Genomic DNA, 19,607 nt, shown 5'->3' on the forward strand with positions numbered 1-19,607 from the left:
ATGGAGATTTCTTGTAGTTTAGAAGTAGCCACCAAATCTGTCAGCCAACAAAAATTTGTTGGAGATTTGCAGGTAATTTTTAGGAATAGATACTGCCTCTGTTCTGAGGAACCTACCCAAGGATAGAAGCCATGTACCTGAGAAGAGATCATGGTAACGTGAGGACTGTGCAGCACATAGATAATAACACTGAGTGCTACGGTAGGACATGGTGTGGGAAAGCTACAAAGAGATGTTGTTAGGTTTATGTCTTGAGGAATGGATTCGATTGGAATTACAGAGAGGACCAAAGCTGTGGAGAACAAGGCCTGTTAGGGGAGTGGGAGAAGAGAGGACATGTGACTGGGCCACAGTGAGATGGGCTTTGCATGCCATAGTGGAGGCAATAGGGAGCCACAGAGGGTTTTCAGCAGGGGAGTGAGTGATAGGAACAAACTCATGGTTAGCATGGGCCCTTCCTCCACACCTCACATAGGAGTCCATATTAATAGTCATGATCAATGGAAAGAAGCTCTACCAAAAGGGACACTGGCAAGTTCTTCCAACTACTACATTTTAGGAGAATGTTAAAAAATATGTGTTTGAAAATTACGGATGCATTTACCCTTTCACCCAAAAGTTTCACCTCTAAGAATTTATCCTAAATAAATAGTTGCATAAATACAAAATGACATTTGCATGTCATGGCATTATTTGTAATAGCAAAGGACTGGAAACAACCCAAATGCCCCCTTTAGGGGTCTGGTTGAATAACTAGGATGCATCCACACAATGAAGTTCTATAGAGTCCATAGCTTCGTGAGCCTTGCACTACATTCCCCCAAACTCCTGTGCATCTGTCGGGGACAGTTTCTGTGCACACAAAAGGCACCTATTTCAGATGTCTGCCTTGCGTTTCCGGTTTTCTGCCTCAGAGCATTTTATGAAGGGACTGGCTCACTCAGCCTTTGTGTGGGACAGCTCAGAAGCATGGAGAATTAACTGGGGTAGCTCTCAAGTAATACAAGCCAGGAATCAGGAATGACCCAGCCTCTTATCATACGGAGGGATTGTTGGGGGGCACATTCTACATAGTGCTTCTTAGGGTTACCAGAGATTGAGTCCCTGCTGAAAATGGGAACCAACTCAACAAAATACTCTTTATTGACTTTTCCTCCGTTCCTCTCACTTTCTCATTTTTGCTTCCTGGGACCACCTTCTAAATAAGCCACCTGCTACTCGGACCCTGTTTCAGGATCTGCTTTGAAAGAAACCCAAACTAGGCCACATCATAAAGAATGATCAGGCTGGGCGCAATGGCTCACGTCTGTAATCCCAGCACTTTGGGAGGCCGAGGCGGGCAGAACACCTGAGGTCAGGGGTTTGAGACCAGTCTGACCAACATGATGAAACCCCGTCTGTACTAAAAAATACAAAAATTAGATAGGTGCAGTGGCAGGTGCCTGTAGTCCCAGCTACTAGGGAAGTTGAGGCAGGAGAATCGCTTGAACCCAGGAGGTGGAGATTGCAGTGAGCCGAGATCGCACCACTGCACTCCAGCCTGGGTAACAGAGTGAGACTCTGTCTCAAAAAAAAAAAAAGAATGACTAATTTCCCTCTCTACTAACATGGCATGGGCTTCAAGGTATGTTAAGTGAGAAAATGTAAAGCAAACAACAATCTGTATCACATAGTGTATTTTGTGTACTAAGGATGGGAAACTAAAATATATATAAGTATCTGTTTAAATATGCAAAAATAAACTGGCAGAATAAAGCAATAAACTAATAAAAGTAGTTATCGCTAAGAGACAGTGGGAGTATGGAACAAACCAGAAGCAACAGTGATGGACACATGGTGGGTGACCAAGGAGCGGTTGGTCTGGGAAGCCTTGAAAGAGGCGTCGTTAGGTTTGCCTTGAAGAAGGGGTTAGATTGCAACCACAGGGAGGACCAGAGCAGAAGAGTGCAAGGCCTGGCAAGGGGACTGGTAGAAGAGCAGACCTGTGGCTGGGCCAGCAAGAAGGGGCCTTTTTATATACAGTGGGCCCCTGACTTTCAAAGGTTCCACATCCATGGATTGAACCAACCACAGATCAAAAGTCTCCAGAATAAAACATTGCATCTGTACTAAACATGTACAGATTTTATTCTTGCCATTATTTCTTAAACAATACAGTATAACAGCTATTTGCATGGCATTTACAGTGTATTACATATTGTAAGCAACCTAGAGATGATTTAATACAAAAGGATGTGCATAGGTTATATGCAAATACTATGTATGCCGTTTTATATCAGGGTCTTGAGCACACATAGATTTTGGTATTGGAGGGAGGTCCTGGAACGAGTTGCCCCGTGGATACCAAGGAATGACCTGTAGTTTTAACTTTTGAACTCTGTAAATATTTTACATATTCAAAGATAAAACTGAATTTCAGGAAATAAGCCTACAAAGTGATGGGCAAAAGGAAATACCACTGTTGTAAATTCTGAAGCATTTTAGTTCAGACATCAGGATGCTGTCACTAGATCTGAGTTGCTGGGGTGGCCTTGTGGTGAGACACCTCAGAGTTAGGACACCAGTATAAACAATGGCAAAGAGTGGTTTGGTCTTAACCAATCTTAACCAACAAACTTTTCGGAGCTTGTGCTGTATGCCAGACACTGCTATATGCTTTATCTCCACTGTCTACTTTATCCTCATATCAGCCCTGAAAAGCAAGTCTTATGATGCCTTTGTACCAAGATTACAAGATTCATTGAGAAATTAGCATTTGAACCCAGGTTTCTTTAATACCACTGTAAATGTTAATTTTTCTTGAGGGCCTGCTGTGTGCCGAGCACAGTCCTGGGTACTCGCTCAGTCTTTAATCCAGAGTGTGGAAACAGCTTTATGCAATGAAATGGGGCTTTCCTTCATGCAAAGCAATAGAGACCAAACTTGAGATCTGCCTCCTGCTTCCTGATCTCATAGATGTTTAAGAACAGAGCTTAATCACTTTGGATAGATCCAAATTGACAAGAGATAACCCCTGGGAAGGGTCACACAGGAAGCTGTTAATCATAATTATAAGTTATCTTTGCAGCAAGATGTGAATAATAGATTTTTGTAACCTTGGACACCTAGATGGACTTCTCAAAGTCTGACTAGCTATTTGAGAAGTCAGAGACTGGGCTGGAGCATGGTGTCTCAACTTCAGCACTACTGACATTTTAGACTGGATAAGTCTTTGTTGTGGGACAGGTTCTGTACACTGGAGGATATTTAGCAGCATCCCTGGCTTCTATCCACTAGATGCCAGTAGCATTCACCCCTCCCCAGTGCTGTGGCAACCAAAAAATGTCTCCAGACATTGCCAAACGTCCACTGGAAGAAGAAAACGGTAGGAGCAAGATGGTCCCTGATAGAGAACCACCAGACTAGGTGATCTTTGATGTCCCTTCCTTCTCTGACAATCTTTAACTCTGGGAACTGAGGCCAGGACGTTGCTAGGAGAAAAGAGTAAATGCAAGGGGCAGTGAGCTGGGGGAATTCCCTCCATCCTTCTTGAAGCAGGGCCAGGAGACAGGACAGTGACTGTTTTAGGACAGTCTCTCTTAAAATGAAGCCTCCTTTAACTGATAACTCCCATTTTCACTGCAGCTTCTGTACCTAAGAAGGCAGCTCTTGAGGATGCCAAGCCAGTACCTGAAGCACCTGGGACAGTGGAATGCAGCAAAGGCCTGTCCCAGGAGCCAGGCGTCCACCTGGAGGAGAAGAAAACCCCAGAAAGCTCCTTGAGCTCTCAAAATTCAAGTGAATTAGAGAAGAGACCAAATCCGGAGAAGGTGGTGGAGGAGGGACAAGAGGCTGGCCAGAGGGAGTCCAGCGCCCTGCAGGAGAGCCCCAGGGCCAGGGCCGAAGTTGTCCTTCTCCATGAGATGGTAAGGTGCACTCTCCACCTGCTCCAGCCAGGTGGAGTTACTTTTGCCCAAGGGCTCTTGGTACAATGTAAAGTAAATTGAAAAACAATTTTTTTTGAAAATCAGTTTCTGCCAAAGGGACTTTAAGAGACAAACTTCTAATGAAGGTCTGAGATTTGTTTTGCAGTGGACTTTTCAGAAGTCCTGCAGGGATGGGGAGGAAATATACTGCTCAGATTCCGTAGTACAGACTCAACTCTAAATATTCCTGACCTGAGGTCACCATAAGCCAGTAACATGTCTTGGAATGTAATGACATTCAATCCCAGAAGCAGCACAAGACCTGCTTGTCATACCCCAGTCCCAAATATCATGATCATTCACAGAGTCCAGCCTTCTTCTTCCAGACATCCTGGATGGGCAGTTGTCTACACTTATTTCCAAAACCAGAAATATTTCCAGGATCCATTCTTTCCTCCCGTGGGCTCTGGGGAAGTTAAAATACAACACTGGAGCTGACTAAACCTTGTCTACTTTGTAGAGGTGGAATTTTCCAAGAAGGTTTTTATGGGATGTCCTTCCATAGAAAGTGTGAGGAGGTTTTCCAGGGATACCCAAGGAAGAGTCATGCATTTGGGTGGCAGCTCTGTGACAAGAGGAGGGTACCAGAAAGGAGGATGCCTTTGAACTTGCTTCCAGAGTCTTGATTTTCAGGATGTGCACAGAAGAACCATGTGTTGGGAGTTAGGGCAGAGTGAGGTGACATGGAGGCCTCAGGGTGGCTGAGCGAGGGTCTCTATAAGATCTATTTGCATTTGTTGAAGGGGAAGGATGAAGAGATTCATACGGGAATTGATTGAATTCTTACAGGGAGGACCCTGTAGGAATGAATGGCATTGCTTTGAGAAGCAGGTAAAGTTAGTGCTGGAATGAGAACCAGGTGGATTCAAGGGAACAAGTAAAGGCATCAGTTCATTCATTCATTCAAAACTTGTATTTAACATGAACTTTGTGCCAGACACTGGCATCACCATAGTGAACAAGGCTTTAGCCATCCCTGCCTTCTTGGAGCTAACAGCCTAGTTGGGGAAAGACATTGAACAAGTAATTCCTGGTGTGCTATGGAAGCATGGAGTGCATGGGAGCACGTAGCAAGAGGACCCAACCTAGTCAGAGGGAGGAGGCATGCATGCCACAAGGGTCAGGGAAAGCTTCTCTGTAGAGTGCATATTTAGGCAGATAACTCAGACGGAAGAAAGGGGTAGTGGGTGGAATAGGGAAGGAGAGAACTCCAGACAGAAAGAATAAGATGTGCCTTGAATCCAAGGTAGAAAAGAGCATTCCCATTCAAGGAATGGGAGCAAGCCTGGGATAGCCGGGCTGGAAAAAGTAAGACTCAGGGGGATGCAGGAGCCAGGACTGCTTGGAAGGGATTTGAGGTTTAACCTACGGGCAATGGGAAAGCATATGAAGTGTTCAGAATTTTATCTTTCGTGGGTCATTCTATTCTGTGCGGAGAACGGCTTGGAGAAGAAAGGAGGCACGAATGCATCAGGAGTGGAGTATATGGTAAGCCAGGAGAGAAAAGCTGGAGGTGTAGACTAGTGTGAGGCCATGGGGATAGAAATGAAGGACTACAATCACTATTTAGATGGTAGAATGGACAGGACTTGTTGAAGGATTAGGTAAGGGCTGAGAAAGAAGGAAACGTCAAAGGCACCTCATAGGTTTCTGGTTTGAGCAGGATGATGCGCTGTGGGTCCACTCACCGAGAGGGCAGAGTGAAGTGGAAGGGAGTTTAGATGTTCATTTGTTCATCTAAATTTATGGTTTCTTAGTACTGATTTCTTAGTAAGAGCTCAGTTAATGTAGGTGCTGAGGAGAGTAAAGAGATGAGGCTGTCCCCGCTCTGAAGCAGGGCACAGTCTAGTAGGCAAAATAGAAATGTTCACAGATAAATGCAGTGTAGTAGAAGCAGACTCATTTTGACAATCCCACAGAGATATGTAAAAGAAATAATCCAAAAGAAAACACTGAATTCATTACAGTTCAGCAGACCCTTTATTGAGCCCCCATTTACAGTATACTGGGCACCTTTTGGCCTTGATGAATCGAAGATGAATAAACACAATCCTGACCTCAAGAAGCTCACAGTCCATTGGGAATAATAAGACAAGCATAAAAGTAACTTTAATATGAAATAGCAAGTGATTAGAGCTCGGTGAGAAGGGTCGAGAAGTCAGCAGCAAATATTACTTTCACAAAGGCCTGTGCCACCCCAGGATGGAGATTTGTCCCCCGGCTGCCTCGCCCTGAGATAGAATTAGGCCCTTGAGGCAAGAAATGAAAGAAACTGGGCCGGGCGCGGTGGCTCACACCTTTCCCAGAACTTTGAGAGGCTGAGGCGGGCAGATCACCTGAGGTCAGGAGTTTGTGACCAGCCTGGCCAACATGGTGAAACCCCGTCTTTACTAAAAATACAAAATTAGCCGGGTGTGGTAGCGCATACCTGTAGTCCCAGCTACTTGGGAGGCTGAGGCAGGAGAATCGCTTGAACCCCGGAGAAGGAGGTTGCAATGAGCCAAAATCATGCCACTGCACTCCAGCCTGGGTGGCAAAAGTGAAACTCTGTCTCAAAAAAAAAAAAAAAAAACCAGAAAGAAACTGAAATTAGTTGTCCTGGCCCTGAGCAGGCCTCCTTCCATCCCTTTCCTGTCTATAGCTTTGGGCTTTAGGCAGGGAAAGGGAGGAGTCTAGAAGGACAAAGGGAAGCTGGACTTGAGGGGAGACAAGGACAGCAAGCAAGGTGGAGAAGTAGGCAGCTCCACAAACCACAACAAAGAAATTCCCACCATGTTAACAGTGGTTATCTGTGGGGAGTAAGGATATATGATTTGGTGTCTTTGTATTTTCCTTTATTTTAATACGTATTTAAATTTTTTCCATGTGAAATGTATATTCCTTGGTAATAAGAAAAAAGAGACTGGGCATGGTGGCTCACACCTGTAATCCCAGCACTTTTGGAGGGGCCTAGGTGGGCAAATTACTTGAGCCCAGGAGTTTGAGACCAGCCTGGCAACATGGTAAAACCTCATCTCTACTAAAAATACAAAAATTAGCCGGGTGGCACAGGCCTGTAATCTCAGCTACTTAGGAGGCTGAGGCAGGAGAATTGCTTAAACCCAGGAGGTGGAGGCTGCAGTGAGCCAAGATCACACCACTGCACTCCATCCAGGGCAACAGAGCGAGACTCTGTCTCAAAAAATAACATTAAAGGCTGGGCGTGGTGACTCACGCCTGTTAATTCCAGCACTTGGGGAGGCCAAGGTGGATGAATCACAAGGTCAGGAGTTTGAGACCAGTCTGGCCAACATGGTGAAACACCATCTCTACTAAAAATACAAAAACTTAGCCAGATGTGGTGGTGTGCACCTGTAATCCCAGCTAGTAGGGAGTCTGAGGTAGGAAAATCACGTGAACCCAGGAGGTGGAGGTTGCAGTGAGCCGAGATCACGCCATTGCACTCCAGCCTGGATGACAGTGCAAGACTCTGTCTCCAAAAAAAAAAAAAAAAAAAAATTAAAAAAGAACTATGTTTACTTATTTGGAAAGCAGGTGTCAGGGTAAGACTTAACATTTTCATTCCACTGGAAGACTCTCATCCTTGTGTGCCTTCTAGTGAACCTGAAGTTAAATGAGACCAGGGTTTTTGTTGTTTTATAAGGCAACAGTGCATAGAGATTAGGTACTTACGTTCTGGTGCAGACAGAACTGGATTTCAATCCTGGTGTGCTGCCGTATGACTTAGGTAAATTGTTTAATCTATTTGAACCTAGACCTCTCATCTATAAAATGGGTAATTATAGTAGTGTTTATCTCCTAGAGTTGTTGGGAAAATCACACAAGATACAGCTAAAGTATGTGATGGTGCATGGTGAGCACTCAGATAGCCACAGGTATTATCAGTGCTGCATCCTGTATTTGCTGAACTGGCACAGGCTGGCGCTGCCAGTCTTTTCCCTCTCACTGGAAATGCTGATGTCAGCACCCAGAGTACTTGGTTCTAAGACAATCAGTTTATTGATGTTTTTCAGGATGAAGATGATCTGGCCAATGTCCTGATCTGGCCCGAGATTCAACAGGAGCTGAAAATCATTGAATCTGAGGAGGAGCTCTCATCGTTGCCACCTCCTGCTCTGAAGACCAGCCCAATTCAGCCTATTCTTGAGTCGAGTCTGGGGCCCTTTATTCCCCCAGAGCCTTCTGGGAGCTTGCCTTGTGGCTCCTTCCCGGCTCCAGTCTCCTCCCCTCTGGAGGTGTGGACTAGGGATCCAGCCAATCAGAGCACACAGGGGGCTTCCACAGCAGCCAGTAGAGAGAAGCCGGAGCCTGAGCAGGGCGTGCACCCAGACCTCGCCAGCCTGGCTCCTCTGGAAATAGTTCCGTTTGAGACGGCATCTCCACAAGCAACAGTGGAAGTAGGAGGCCCAGGGAATCTGTCTCCTCCACTCCCACCTGCTCCTCCCCCTCCAACTCCTCTGGAGGAGTCACCTCCAGTCCTGCTTTCAAAGGGCAGCCCGGAAAGAGAAGACTCATCCAGGAAATTGAGGACAAATCCCTACATAGACCAGCAGAAGTCCCAAGACAGCCCTGAGATCTCTAACCGGTGTCAGGGAGAGGAGGCCACCCCAAGACACAGTGACAAGCAAAATTCAAAGAATGTTGCTTCCGAGGGGAAAGGCTGTGGGCTTCCAGGCCCAACCAGGGAGGTTGAGATCACCTCACAAGGAGAGGAGGATGTAACCCATTCAGTACAGGAGCCTTCAGACTGTGACGAAGATGACACTGTGACAGACATTGCCCAGCATGGCCTGGAGATGGTGGAGCCCTGGGAGGAACCCCAGTGGGTGACGAGTCCCCTTCACTCTCCCACCCTGAAAGACGCGCACGAGGCCCAGGTACGGGGCCTTCAGGGTCACCAATTGGAGAAGAGGCTTTCCCACAGGCCCAGCCTTCGCCAGAGCCATTCTCTAGACAGTAAACCCACGGTTAAAAGCCAGTGGATTCTCGAGGTTCCCTCCTCCAGCAGTTGTGCTAATCTTGAAACAGAGAGGAATTCTGACCCTCTTCAGCCCCAGGCACCCAGGAGAGAGATTACTGGGTGGGATGAGAAAGCCCTGAGGTCCTTCAGAGAGTTCTCTGGCCTGAAAGGGGCAGAGGCTCTTCCCAACCAGAAGGGACCACGTGGTGTGCAACCCAAGCCAGCAGAGACCAGCCCCATCAGCCTAGCAGAGGGAAAGGAACTGGGGACACACCTGGGGCACAGCAGGCCACAGATTAGGCAAGGTGATGTTCCTGGGCCAGAGAGCAGCAAGGAGACTTCACCCAGCATGCAGGACAGCCCTTCACCTGGAGAGCACCCCACAAAGTTACAGCTGAAGAGCACAGAGTGTGGGCCCCCAAAAGGGAAAAACAGGCCTTCTTCCCTCAACTTGGACCCTGCCATTCCCATTGCTGACCTCTTCTGGTTTGAGAATGTGGCCTCATTTAGTTCACCTGGAATGCAGGTCTCTGAGCCGGGAGACCCGAAGGTCACATGGATGACCTCATCTTACTGTAAAGCAGACCCCTGGAGGGTTTACTCCCAGGACCCCCAGGACCCTCAGGACCTGGACATGGTTGCTCATGCACTGACAGGCCGCCGTAACTCAGCTCCTGTGAGTGTGTCAGCTGTGAGAACCTCCTTCATGGTCAAAATGTGCCAGGCCAGGGCGGTCCCAGTCATCCCTCCCAAGATTCAGTACACCCAGATCCCACAGCCCCTGCCCTCTCAGAGCTCAGGGGAGAGTGGGGTTCAGCCTCTGGAGAGGAGCCAAGAGGAAGCCAACTCAACCAGTGGGAGCACTCAGAAACTTGCCAAAGATGATTCTCCCTCTTCCCTGGAAAGCCCAAAGGAAGAAAAACCAAAGCACGATCCCGGAACCGTTAAGTCCTCACCAGTGGATGCCACTGCACCCTGCGTGTGCGAGGGGCCCACCCTTTCTCCAGAACCAGGCTCATCGAACCTGCTCTCCACCCAGGACGCAACAGTGCAATGCAGAAAGCGCATGTCAGAGACAGAGCCATCTGGGGACAACCTTCTTTCTTCAAAACTAGAGCGACCATCTGGGGGTTCTAAGCCTTTCCACAGGTCAAGGCCAGGAAGACCTCAGAGCCTAATCTTATTCAGTCCTCCTTTCCCCATTATGGACCACCTGCCCCCCTCATCCACAGTGACAGATTCCAAGGTCCTGCTGTCCCCTATCAGAAGTCCCACCCAGACAGTTTCCCCTGGCCTTCTTTGTGGAGAGTTGGCAGAAAACACATGGGTCACACCAGAAGGGGTTACACTTAGGAATAAAATGACCATCCCTAAGAATGGCCAGAGACTAGAGACCTCAACTAGCTGTTTTTACCAGCCCCAGCGGAGATCAGTAATTCTGGATGGAAGAAGTGGGAGGCAAATAGAATGATTTCAGTTCACCTGCTGGTGTCTGAAAAATACCTGATTCATCTGGAAGTTATTACAGGGCCAGCTTGCCATATTCCAGGCACAGGTTATCAAGTTTGGGCCTATTTTGGCCTCTGACTTCTCTTTCTTCAGCCTTTTGACCACTTATTAATTAGTCCATTTGCCAGAAGAGTGGTCAAGGGAAAAAACGAGAGATGAAATTTAGTTAAGTCTGTGTGAGCAAGTGAGAGAAGGTTAGGTAAGGGGAGAGGATGGAATGCTTACCTCCAATGAACTTTGGAGCTTGTATATGAGTCGGATTGCTCCCCTATTTCTTTTAGCTATTACTCTTGAGAGCTGGCTGTCCTTTGAAAGAAAGAAATAATGTTCTTTGAAAGAAAGAAAAATCTCTTGCTGTGTCAAACCTCAAAATGTTGCTATTGGGGTTAGAAGGCCTCCTCTTCATGCTTTTTAATGCTCTTTAAAACGTGTTCTTTTAGACCAGTTTTCTAATAAGCTTTGTAAAGTGTACTATCCAAATTAGAAGTGGATTTGGAAATGCAAACTAACGTGCACTTAGATATCCAGGTGGGTGAGCTTACCCACTCTTACCCATGCTCTTTCCCTGGAATCCCTGGAGACCTGTCCAAGATAATTTCCATATACCAGCATAGAAAATCAGAATCAAGAGCAAACTCTGAGACTGGCACAATCCAAGAAGATTTCCTGGCTCTGGCTTTTAGTAATTTGGGGCCCCAACTGCCACTGTACTGGACTGTAATTTATAAATCCAGTAGCTGCGCAGGGTGGAGGCTGAGCTGAGGTTTACCATAATGAAATGTACTAAATCTTCATTTAGGTATGCAATCGTGAAGTGAAGGCATCTGCTTTCTTTACAGTATCAAGAGTCCAAGAACAGGATGTCATCATAGATAAAAGCCTCACACAAAGGCAGAACTACACTCCAAATGTAATGTGTTTAAATTGGTGGGGCACTAGCAGAAAACACTTCTAGCTCAGCTTTACTCTTCTTCCACACTAGGCTGGGCCCAGCAGTACAGGAGAGAATGAAGGGAGGAGCTCCAGGAGGAGAGGGAAGAGCCCTAGCAGGGTGATCATCACAACCACTCACTGAGAGTTGCCCTTCTTAAAAATGTATTTTATTTTAGCCAATGGGTCCCTTCCTTTCTCCATTCCTCTCCACTGCTCAAGAACAGATTTGAGGCCAGGTGCGGTGCCTCACATCTGTAATCCCAACACTCTGGGAGTCTGAGATGGGTGGATTGCTTGAGCCCAGGAGTTCAAGACCAGCCTGGGCAACACAGCGAGACCCCATCTCTTTAAAAATAACAGACTTGAGGAACCCCTCTCCCTTCCATAATTCCCCTCATCCACCGCCCACTCTAGGCACTCACTCAAACTTGCTCTTCAACTCTGTATACAAGCAGAAGCAATAAACCAATCTGATTTTCTTTTCAATTATGTATAACTTTCAATGGGTCTTTCCTTTCCAGCTGGCGAGAGAAAGGAGAACTAATATACCTGCTGGCAGATTTTTGGTGCTGCCCAAAAAAGGACTTCACAGGGCATCTCTTCTCAGGTTCAAGCCTGGCTGAATTCTGTCCAGAAGCTCAGTCATTGCAGAAATTTCTCTAAGGGCTGGGACATCACAACCAAGGGTGGTTCTGGGCTTAGTGGGGGCTGAGATGAAGTTACCTCCTCCATTGAGAAATTGGGAGCTGATTCCCTGCAACAGATACATATTCCTCTCTCTCTTTCTCTCCTCCCTCTCCCTTCCTCCCTCCCTTCCTCCCTGATAAACCTTACAGTTTTGAAATCTTGTTCTGTACCTTTTAAGCCAGTGTCTGTGACGAGGGTAACTGGCAAGTCAGCTGATGAGTTCTGCCTTCCGAGAGCACTGAGTGAGCAAGGCATTTCATCAGTGTTTTGGCCTCATTGGGTGAGCAAGACATTGGACCAACAGCCAATGAGATATGAACCTGAAAGAAAAGTCCTAGAATATAGTATTTTTCCCCTTGGCCAGAAAGTCAAGAAATAGAGTTGTGACAGATGAGAAAGGCCATGTTCAAGAGATCTGAGAAGTACATTCCTGCCTTATCAGAAAATGTGGCAGATAGGTTTTATGTCAGCCTCAGTGCCCCTGCGGTGTTCACGCTTTGATAAGGACCACGTTCCAGTTAGAATGTGAGGGAGGGAAAGAGCTGCACTTTGCTTCACCATCAGAACTCTGAGCCAAATAATGAAATATGTAAACTATTTTATGATTATTTTAAATGTTTGATAACATTTATAAGATATATTTTTATTTGTGGATAGACTGAGAAGTCACCATTTACATATTAACAAGTGACTTCAGTTCTAAGGGTTGAGGTGCCTGTGTGGATTTATAAAATGGTTGCAAGATCTTTTAGACTCTGACATTTATAGCATCACCTTCAGGAACACAATTCTGTGGATGTCATCATGAGACACACTGACAGCTGTGGAGATAGTCCCTACTGTCAGCTTTCCTTGCCAGTCAAGTCCGGAAGACCTTAGAAACTGACTCACCTTCTCAGTCAGCGTCCTGCTGCTCAAGTGCGGACCTCCGCTTTGACTCTCGCCCAGCCTGCCAGCCGTCACAAAGGCATTCGTCAACTTCCTGTGGTCTGGGCTAGCCTGACACTGATAAAATTCCATTCGAAAGAAAGAAAACTCATATTTCCTCCCCAAATTGTTCCCCCAAATGCTCTGGGATTGATTGCCTATTTCACCACTCATTTGAGTCTCTGAGAAAAGAACTCCCTGAGAATGGCTGGATGGGAATCAAATAGTCTGCTTCCATTCAGGAGGGGACAGAACAGGAGCTGCTGTTTTTAGGAGGATTTACCTGGTGCCCTAGAAAGGGCTATGGAATCAAATTCTCAGAGGGCTCCTTCAAATCAGCTATCAGTCCTCAAAATGGGGGTGGCTGATGTTAAATGATGAATTGGAGGTGAAACCCATGCATGTACTGTTGTTTTCTTTCAGCATTAGTGGTTGCTGAAGAAAATAGTAACCTACATTTTCTGCTACACTTGGAATATGAAGAGATCTGAACAAGAATCCCATTAAGACACCTAACAATCTAAACCCTAAAATTCAAAATACTGTCCAAATCAAAATTCTAGACTCTGAGGACATAAAAAATGTAAATGTCATCCTCCTCAACAAATATTTATCGGGAGCTTGGTAGTAGTGCAGTGGGTACCTTAGCACTCCCAAATCGTTCAAGAGTCTAGTGAAAAAGGGAGAGGGATGGCAGCAAATCAAACACCCCCATAAACAACCAGGAGCAAGGTTGAGAACCATTAAGTTGCCAAACAAAAGCAGAAGAGGAAAAACGTGTGGGAACCAGCATCTTTTAATAGGATAGTCGATGGTATTCAAGTGACCTACTGACTTCAAATAATCAAATTGAACACAATTGCAAATCCAATAGAACATCCCAGTGAGGCACTCAGGTGTTTGAGAAATTTGCTTTGACTTAGAAAACTAGAAAGTGGCAACTAGGTTAGAATAAGTAGTTTGGAGGTTTCGTGTGGTCATAATTGATTTGGCGAAGTGTGAGATCTCTGCAAATGAGCCAGGTAACATCAGTATTCCGTACCGCTTGAAAAGGGAATTTTAGAGACTTCTGTCATCACAAAGCAGGTTAACTCCTAGTTAATGATGAAGCAGTAGGCTGAAGATAAACTGTTCATTTCAAGATAAATTGTTCTTGTCAGTGTTTGGCATATGATAATCACATGTGGCTAAAATTGGATGGGACAGTCATTTGTCTACACAGGCACCTTGCATTCCTGCGTGAAGAGATACTGGGGAGCATACAATTATTTTGTCCAGTATTAGAGTGGGAGAAGTTCACAGTAAGTCCAGTTCCCACCAGGATTTATTTGGGCCACATTCTACCATGGCCAGTCCAATCTGATGACCACATGAGTCTTAGGGTTAAGTGTTGCTAAGAGTATGATTTTAGACTTGTCCAGCAGGAAGGTCAGCTCAAAATGTGACATGACAAAGAATGTGCTCTATTACCAAAACCTTTCCTAGCAAAACAAGGCCAGAAGAGGGAGCAAGCATCTGTCCAGGCATGGAGAGGAGGGGGCAATGGTGGAAGGGTGATTGCCTGAAATCAGTGCCAGTACAGATAGCATAAAATTGGGGGCCACCACAGATTGGCTGGCTACTGTGTAGATCATTTAGTAATCTTGAGGTACATTAATAATGCAGATTACTTTTCTGTGAGGGTAAGGAGGATGTAGCTAAATATAAGAAGCTTACAAAGTCCAAAGCCATGTGTTTTACTGGATAAATCACAATGCTTTGCAATAACTTAATGCCATAGTACTTTCTGGCTTATAATTCTGCAAAGTAAAGCACTTTTTTCAAAGGAGTGTATTGGAAAGCCACATGATTTCAGCTGTGTTTTAAGCTCTACAAATACGTTTCCAAAGATGTAATCAAAATGTAATTCTAGTGATTAAAAATATAAATATTAAAACTATCCATAGAGACATTTAAGTGTAATTAAAACAGATTGTTATGCTTTAAAAAATACTCTAATAAATGATATAAAATATAATGCTTATGATGGAACTATGAGCTAGAGGAGGACATGGAGTCACCAAAATCAATAATCAGAAAAGTAGATTATGTGCAGCAGGCTCATTGGTTCAGTTTGTTCTGTTTGATGTCATTTTTTGTTACTTCAATGTTTGATCTCACCAAAAAAGTCCGTGATGATTTGCTACCGTACATTTTTGTTGTTTTTGTTATTCTACATAGTAATAATTGCCAGATGTTTGCAACTTCACCCTCTTACTGTTGCAAACACATAGTCATGTCACTCAGGAAACCCAGTGTGAGTCCAGGATATCATAATGAGAAATGAGAAGAATAAAAGCTCCTTGCTTCTCAGAACTCCACAGCTTATGGAGGCACATGGGTCCACCTGCACAGATGTGAACTCAATTTTTCTATTACTTGAATCAATCAAAGGGGACTCTTCTTTTATTTGAGTAATTATATTATTGATGCTCCAGGGGGAAAGGCAAACATTTGTTGTCCTGGCATATATCCTGTTATATGTATGACCAAAAAGGTGGGGAGGGGGAGGTGAACAATCATACAACCTAGGTTCACAACCTAGTGATATTTGCAGTGAAATATTTGCAGTGATATTTCCCCTTTCATTGCCAACGGGTTGAAAACACTACCATTTTGGCAACAACTTTCTATTTAGAACCTTACACTACTCAGGCCTGCTCCTGCTATCCTTCACTACTGCCCTAAATGCCTTTTTCTCCTATATACTCCTGGATCGTCACACTCTGGTTTTTCTCCTGAACTTCCCCCAACCCCACTCCAACACACAGTTCCCCTCACTTCCAGTCTTTCCCACTGTTCTCTGGAGTCACTCTCTCCTTATAAACTCCCCTGCAGTCCCAGTCTCTTCACTGAATATTGTTGCCACTTCCTGAACTTCAAGAAAACTCATGTGAGAACGTTTCCTTCCCTCCACAAAAGGCTGCACACGTGCACATGCGCCCATATTATGAGACTTATACGAATGGTCAGAGGACGTTCTCCCAAGTCCTCACTTCTGCTTCTGCACCATTGCTTCTTCCCATCCCATACAAAAATCCCTCATTACCAAAATGTGTGGATCCAACTATTTCAACTTTTATCATTTGTGGCCATGATTATAGTGAATGTCCCAGATTCCCCAGTCTTGGGTACCAATCTCCGTTTCCTTCTACCTCATGTCCCACCATCATCCTGGATGACTTCAGTGTTTTAGAGGAAAGCCCACCCAGTACCCTTGCCATAACTGCTTACAGCTTTTTACATCTACTCAGTTTTGAGCATATGCTTCTAGGGTTACACATCAGGCTATTTCACAATAGAGAATTTTGTGATCCTAAATTCTCATTTTCCTTTTTCAGAACTTTCTCTAGCCTTACTACTTTATTCCTTGTATTTGTGCAAGATTACCATGCCTGCCCCCACAACCTCCTCTGATAGACAGCACTCCCACCACACTTCATAATTCCTTCCCTAGCCTTTCCAGACCTAAGGTGCATCATCCCCATTGTTCTCACTAGGACCATTAACTCCCTTAACCACTAGTCCTTTAGCCACACCTGCTTGACAAACCTTCAACCTGGAACCTGGACCCTTATCACACATCTCTGCCCTTTAACTGTGTCTGTGGATTAGATTAGAGAAAACAATACAACCATAATATAAGAGCTTTTAGATATTTGTGGTCCACCGCCTCAACAGCAGCCTCATTTCCAAAACCTACAACGGCTGTTCCACAACCCACAATGGCTATTCCACTATTCTTGACTCTCTCCTATACAACTCTTTCTTCCCCACAAACAAATAACTGTTATTTCTTCATAAGTTTATAGTATCAGACATCTTTATTCAAGCTCACACTGCTATTTCCCCTTACCTGTATATGTGTGGACCTAACCTCCCTTCTAGTTCAGAGGAATTGTTGCCCCTCTTTCCAAGAGCTCCCAGGCTTCTGTGTTCCCAGTCTCCTGACATCCACTATTCTTCCCTGTGTATTCAGCCAAAGCCTATTCTATCTTAAACAAAAGTCTTCCTCAATTCTGTCCACCTTTACCACCTTGTGTCTAGGTTCTTGGAAGAGTCATCAGTGTCATCAGTGCGCAATTTATACTTCTTCATTACAATTCACTATTCTGGACCAACTGCAGCCTGACCTCAGCCCGCATAGCTCCAGTAAAATCTCTATTGCTAACGTCACCAGTAGTCTTTCATATTCAAATCCAACATTCACTTCTCAGTCTCTAGACTTCCCTGTTATATGTGATCTTATTGATCATGCCTCTTTTGAAACTCTCTCTGCTTTGCCTCCTTCCATGGTCATTTCATTTTCTTAGCTTTGTTCACTTAAAAGGTTCCTCTTCCTGGCCGGGCACTGTGGCTTATTCCTGCAATCCCAGCACTTTGGGAGGCCAAGGCAAGAGGATTGCTTGAGCCAAGGAATTCAAGACTGGACTGGGCAACACAGGAAGACCCCATCTCTACAAAATAATAATAATAATAAAAAATAAATAAATTAGCCGGGCACGGTGGCGCACGCCTGTAGTCCCAAGTACTCAGGAGGCTGAGGTAGGAGAATCACCTGAGCCTGGGCAACAGAGCAAGACTCTGTCTCCCCAAAACAAGTTTTCTTGAAAGTGATTATTCGCCAGAATTCTGTCCTTCTTTACCTTTTCACTTCATATGCTTTCCCCGCACTGTCTTATGTATGCCCATAGCTGCTTCTACCACCTTCACACTGGTGACCCACCTCCCCACTATTTTCTCTTCCATGGGAATTGAAATTATACAACTGCATACTTTCATTGGGGGTACAAACTGATATTATGATTTATGAATATAATGTTAAATAATTAAATTGAGCTGGTTAAAATTTTTGTGGTGAGAACATTTGGAATTTATTCTCAGCAATTTTGAAATATGTAATACTCCATTAACTGTATTCACCATGCTGTGCAATAGAACTAAAAAAAAAAGACCATATTCTTTCTGAGACTTTGTACACTTTGACTATCACCTCCCCAGCCTCTGTAACTACCATCCCACTCATTCTGAAAAGTGTAGTGATCTCTTGTTGTAGTTTTAATTTGCACTTCTCTATTAACAATATTGAGCAATTTTTCATATGTCTATTGGCCATTTGCAGTTCTTCTTTGAAAAATATCTATTTTGATCCCTTGCCTATTTTTTAATTCAGTTTTTGTTTTCTTATAATTGAGTTGTTTGAGCTCCTTATATATTATGGAGATTAACTCTCCATTGGGTGTATAGCTTGCAGAAATTTTTTCCCAATATATAGGTTGTCTCTGCTGTTCATTGTTTCCTGTTAATTGTTTCCTTTTGTGGTGCAGTTAATTGTTTCCAATTGTAACTCCGTTAATTGTTTCCTTTTTGGTGCAGAATCTTTTTAGTTTGATGTAATCCCATTTGTCTGTTTTTGCTTTTGTTGCCTGTGCTTTTAGGATCAAATCCAAAAAATCATTGCGCAGATCAGTGTCATGTAGTTTTCCTCCTATGTTTTCTTCTTCTTCTTCTTCTTCTTCTTTTTTTTTTTTTTTTTTTGAGATGGAGTCTCGCTCTGTTGCCGAGGCTGTAGTGCAGTGGCGTGATCTCGGCTCACTGCAAGCTCTGCCTCCCGGGTTCACACCATTCTCCTGCCCCAGCCTCCAGAGTAGCTGGGACTACAGGTAACCACCACCACGCCTGGCTAATTTGTGTGTGTGTGTGTGTGTGTGTGTATTTTTAGTAGAGATGGGGTTGGTGGTTTTATAGTTTCAGGTTCTACATTCACATCTCTTAATCTATTTTAGGTTGATTTTTGTATATGGTGTGAGATAAGAGTTCAATTTCATTCTTCTGCATGTGGATATCCAGTTTTCCCAATACCACCTATTAGACTACTCTTTTCCCATTGGGCATTCTTGGAACCTTTGTAAAATCAACTGATTGTACATGTGTGGGTTCGTTTCTGGACTCCCTATTCTATTCCATTGGTCAAGGGGTCTATTTTTGCCAGTACTGTACTGTTTTAATTGTTATAGCTTTGTAGTATAGTTTGAAATCAAGTAGTGTGGCATCTCTAGGTGTGTTCTTTTTGCTTGATTGCCTTGGCCATTTGGGGGTGTTTGTGGTTTTGTATGAATTTTAGGAATATTTTTTCTATTTCTATAAAAATGACATTAGAATCTTGATAGGGATTGTGCTAAATCTTTAGATTACTTTGGGTAGTGTGAACATTTTAACAATATTGATTCTTCCACCCTATAAACACAAGAACTCTTTCCACTTATTTGTATCATCTTCAATTTATTTCACTAACATTTTATAGTTTTTGGTGTACAGGTCTTTCAAGTCATTGGTTAAATTTATTCCTAAGTATTTCTTTTTGTAGCTGTTGTAAGTGGGATTGTTCTCTTGATTTCTTTTCAGATAGTTTGTTGTTAGTGTATAGAAATGCTACTGATTTTGTGTGTCAGTTTTGGATCCTGCAACATTACTGTATTTATTAGTTCCAACAGTTTTTTTTGGTGGAGACTGTTGGATTTTCTATATATAAGATACATATAAGATTATGTCATTTCAGCAAACTGACAATTTCGCTTGTTCCTTTC

General features: G+C 44.2%; 1 protein-coding gene across 1 annotated transcript in view; it reads left to right on the forward strand.

The window, feature by feature from the left end:
* The window catches only part of ARHGAP31 (Rho GTPase activating protein 31), a 124,334-nt gene extending 110,760 nt beyond the window's left edge, over nucleotides 1-13,574 (forward strand). The window contains exons 11-12 of the mRNA XM_025375519.1: nucleotides 3,625-3,905; nucleotides 7,979-13,574. Coding sequence (XP_025231304.1) covers nucleotides 3,625-3,905; nucleotides 7,979-10,396 — 2,699 coding nt within the window. The 3' untranslated portion in view covers nucleotides 10,397-13,574. The remainder of the gene's footprint in view (nucleotides 1-3,624; nucleotides 3,906-7,978) is intronic.
* Nucleotides 13,575-19,607: the final 6,033 nt, after the last annotated feature.

The sequence above is a fragment of the Theropithecus gelada genome, chromosome 2 (genome assembly GCF_003255815.1).
Source record: "Theropithecus gelada isolate Dixy chromosome 2, Tgel_1.0, whole genome shotgun sequence".
Lineage (NCBI taxonomy): Eukaryota > Metazoa > Chordata > Mammalia > Primates > Cercopithecidae > Theropithecus > Theropithecus gelada.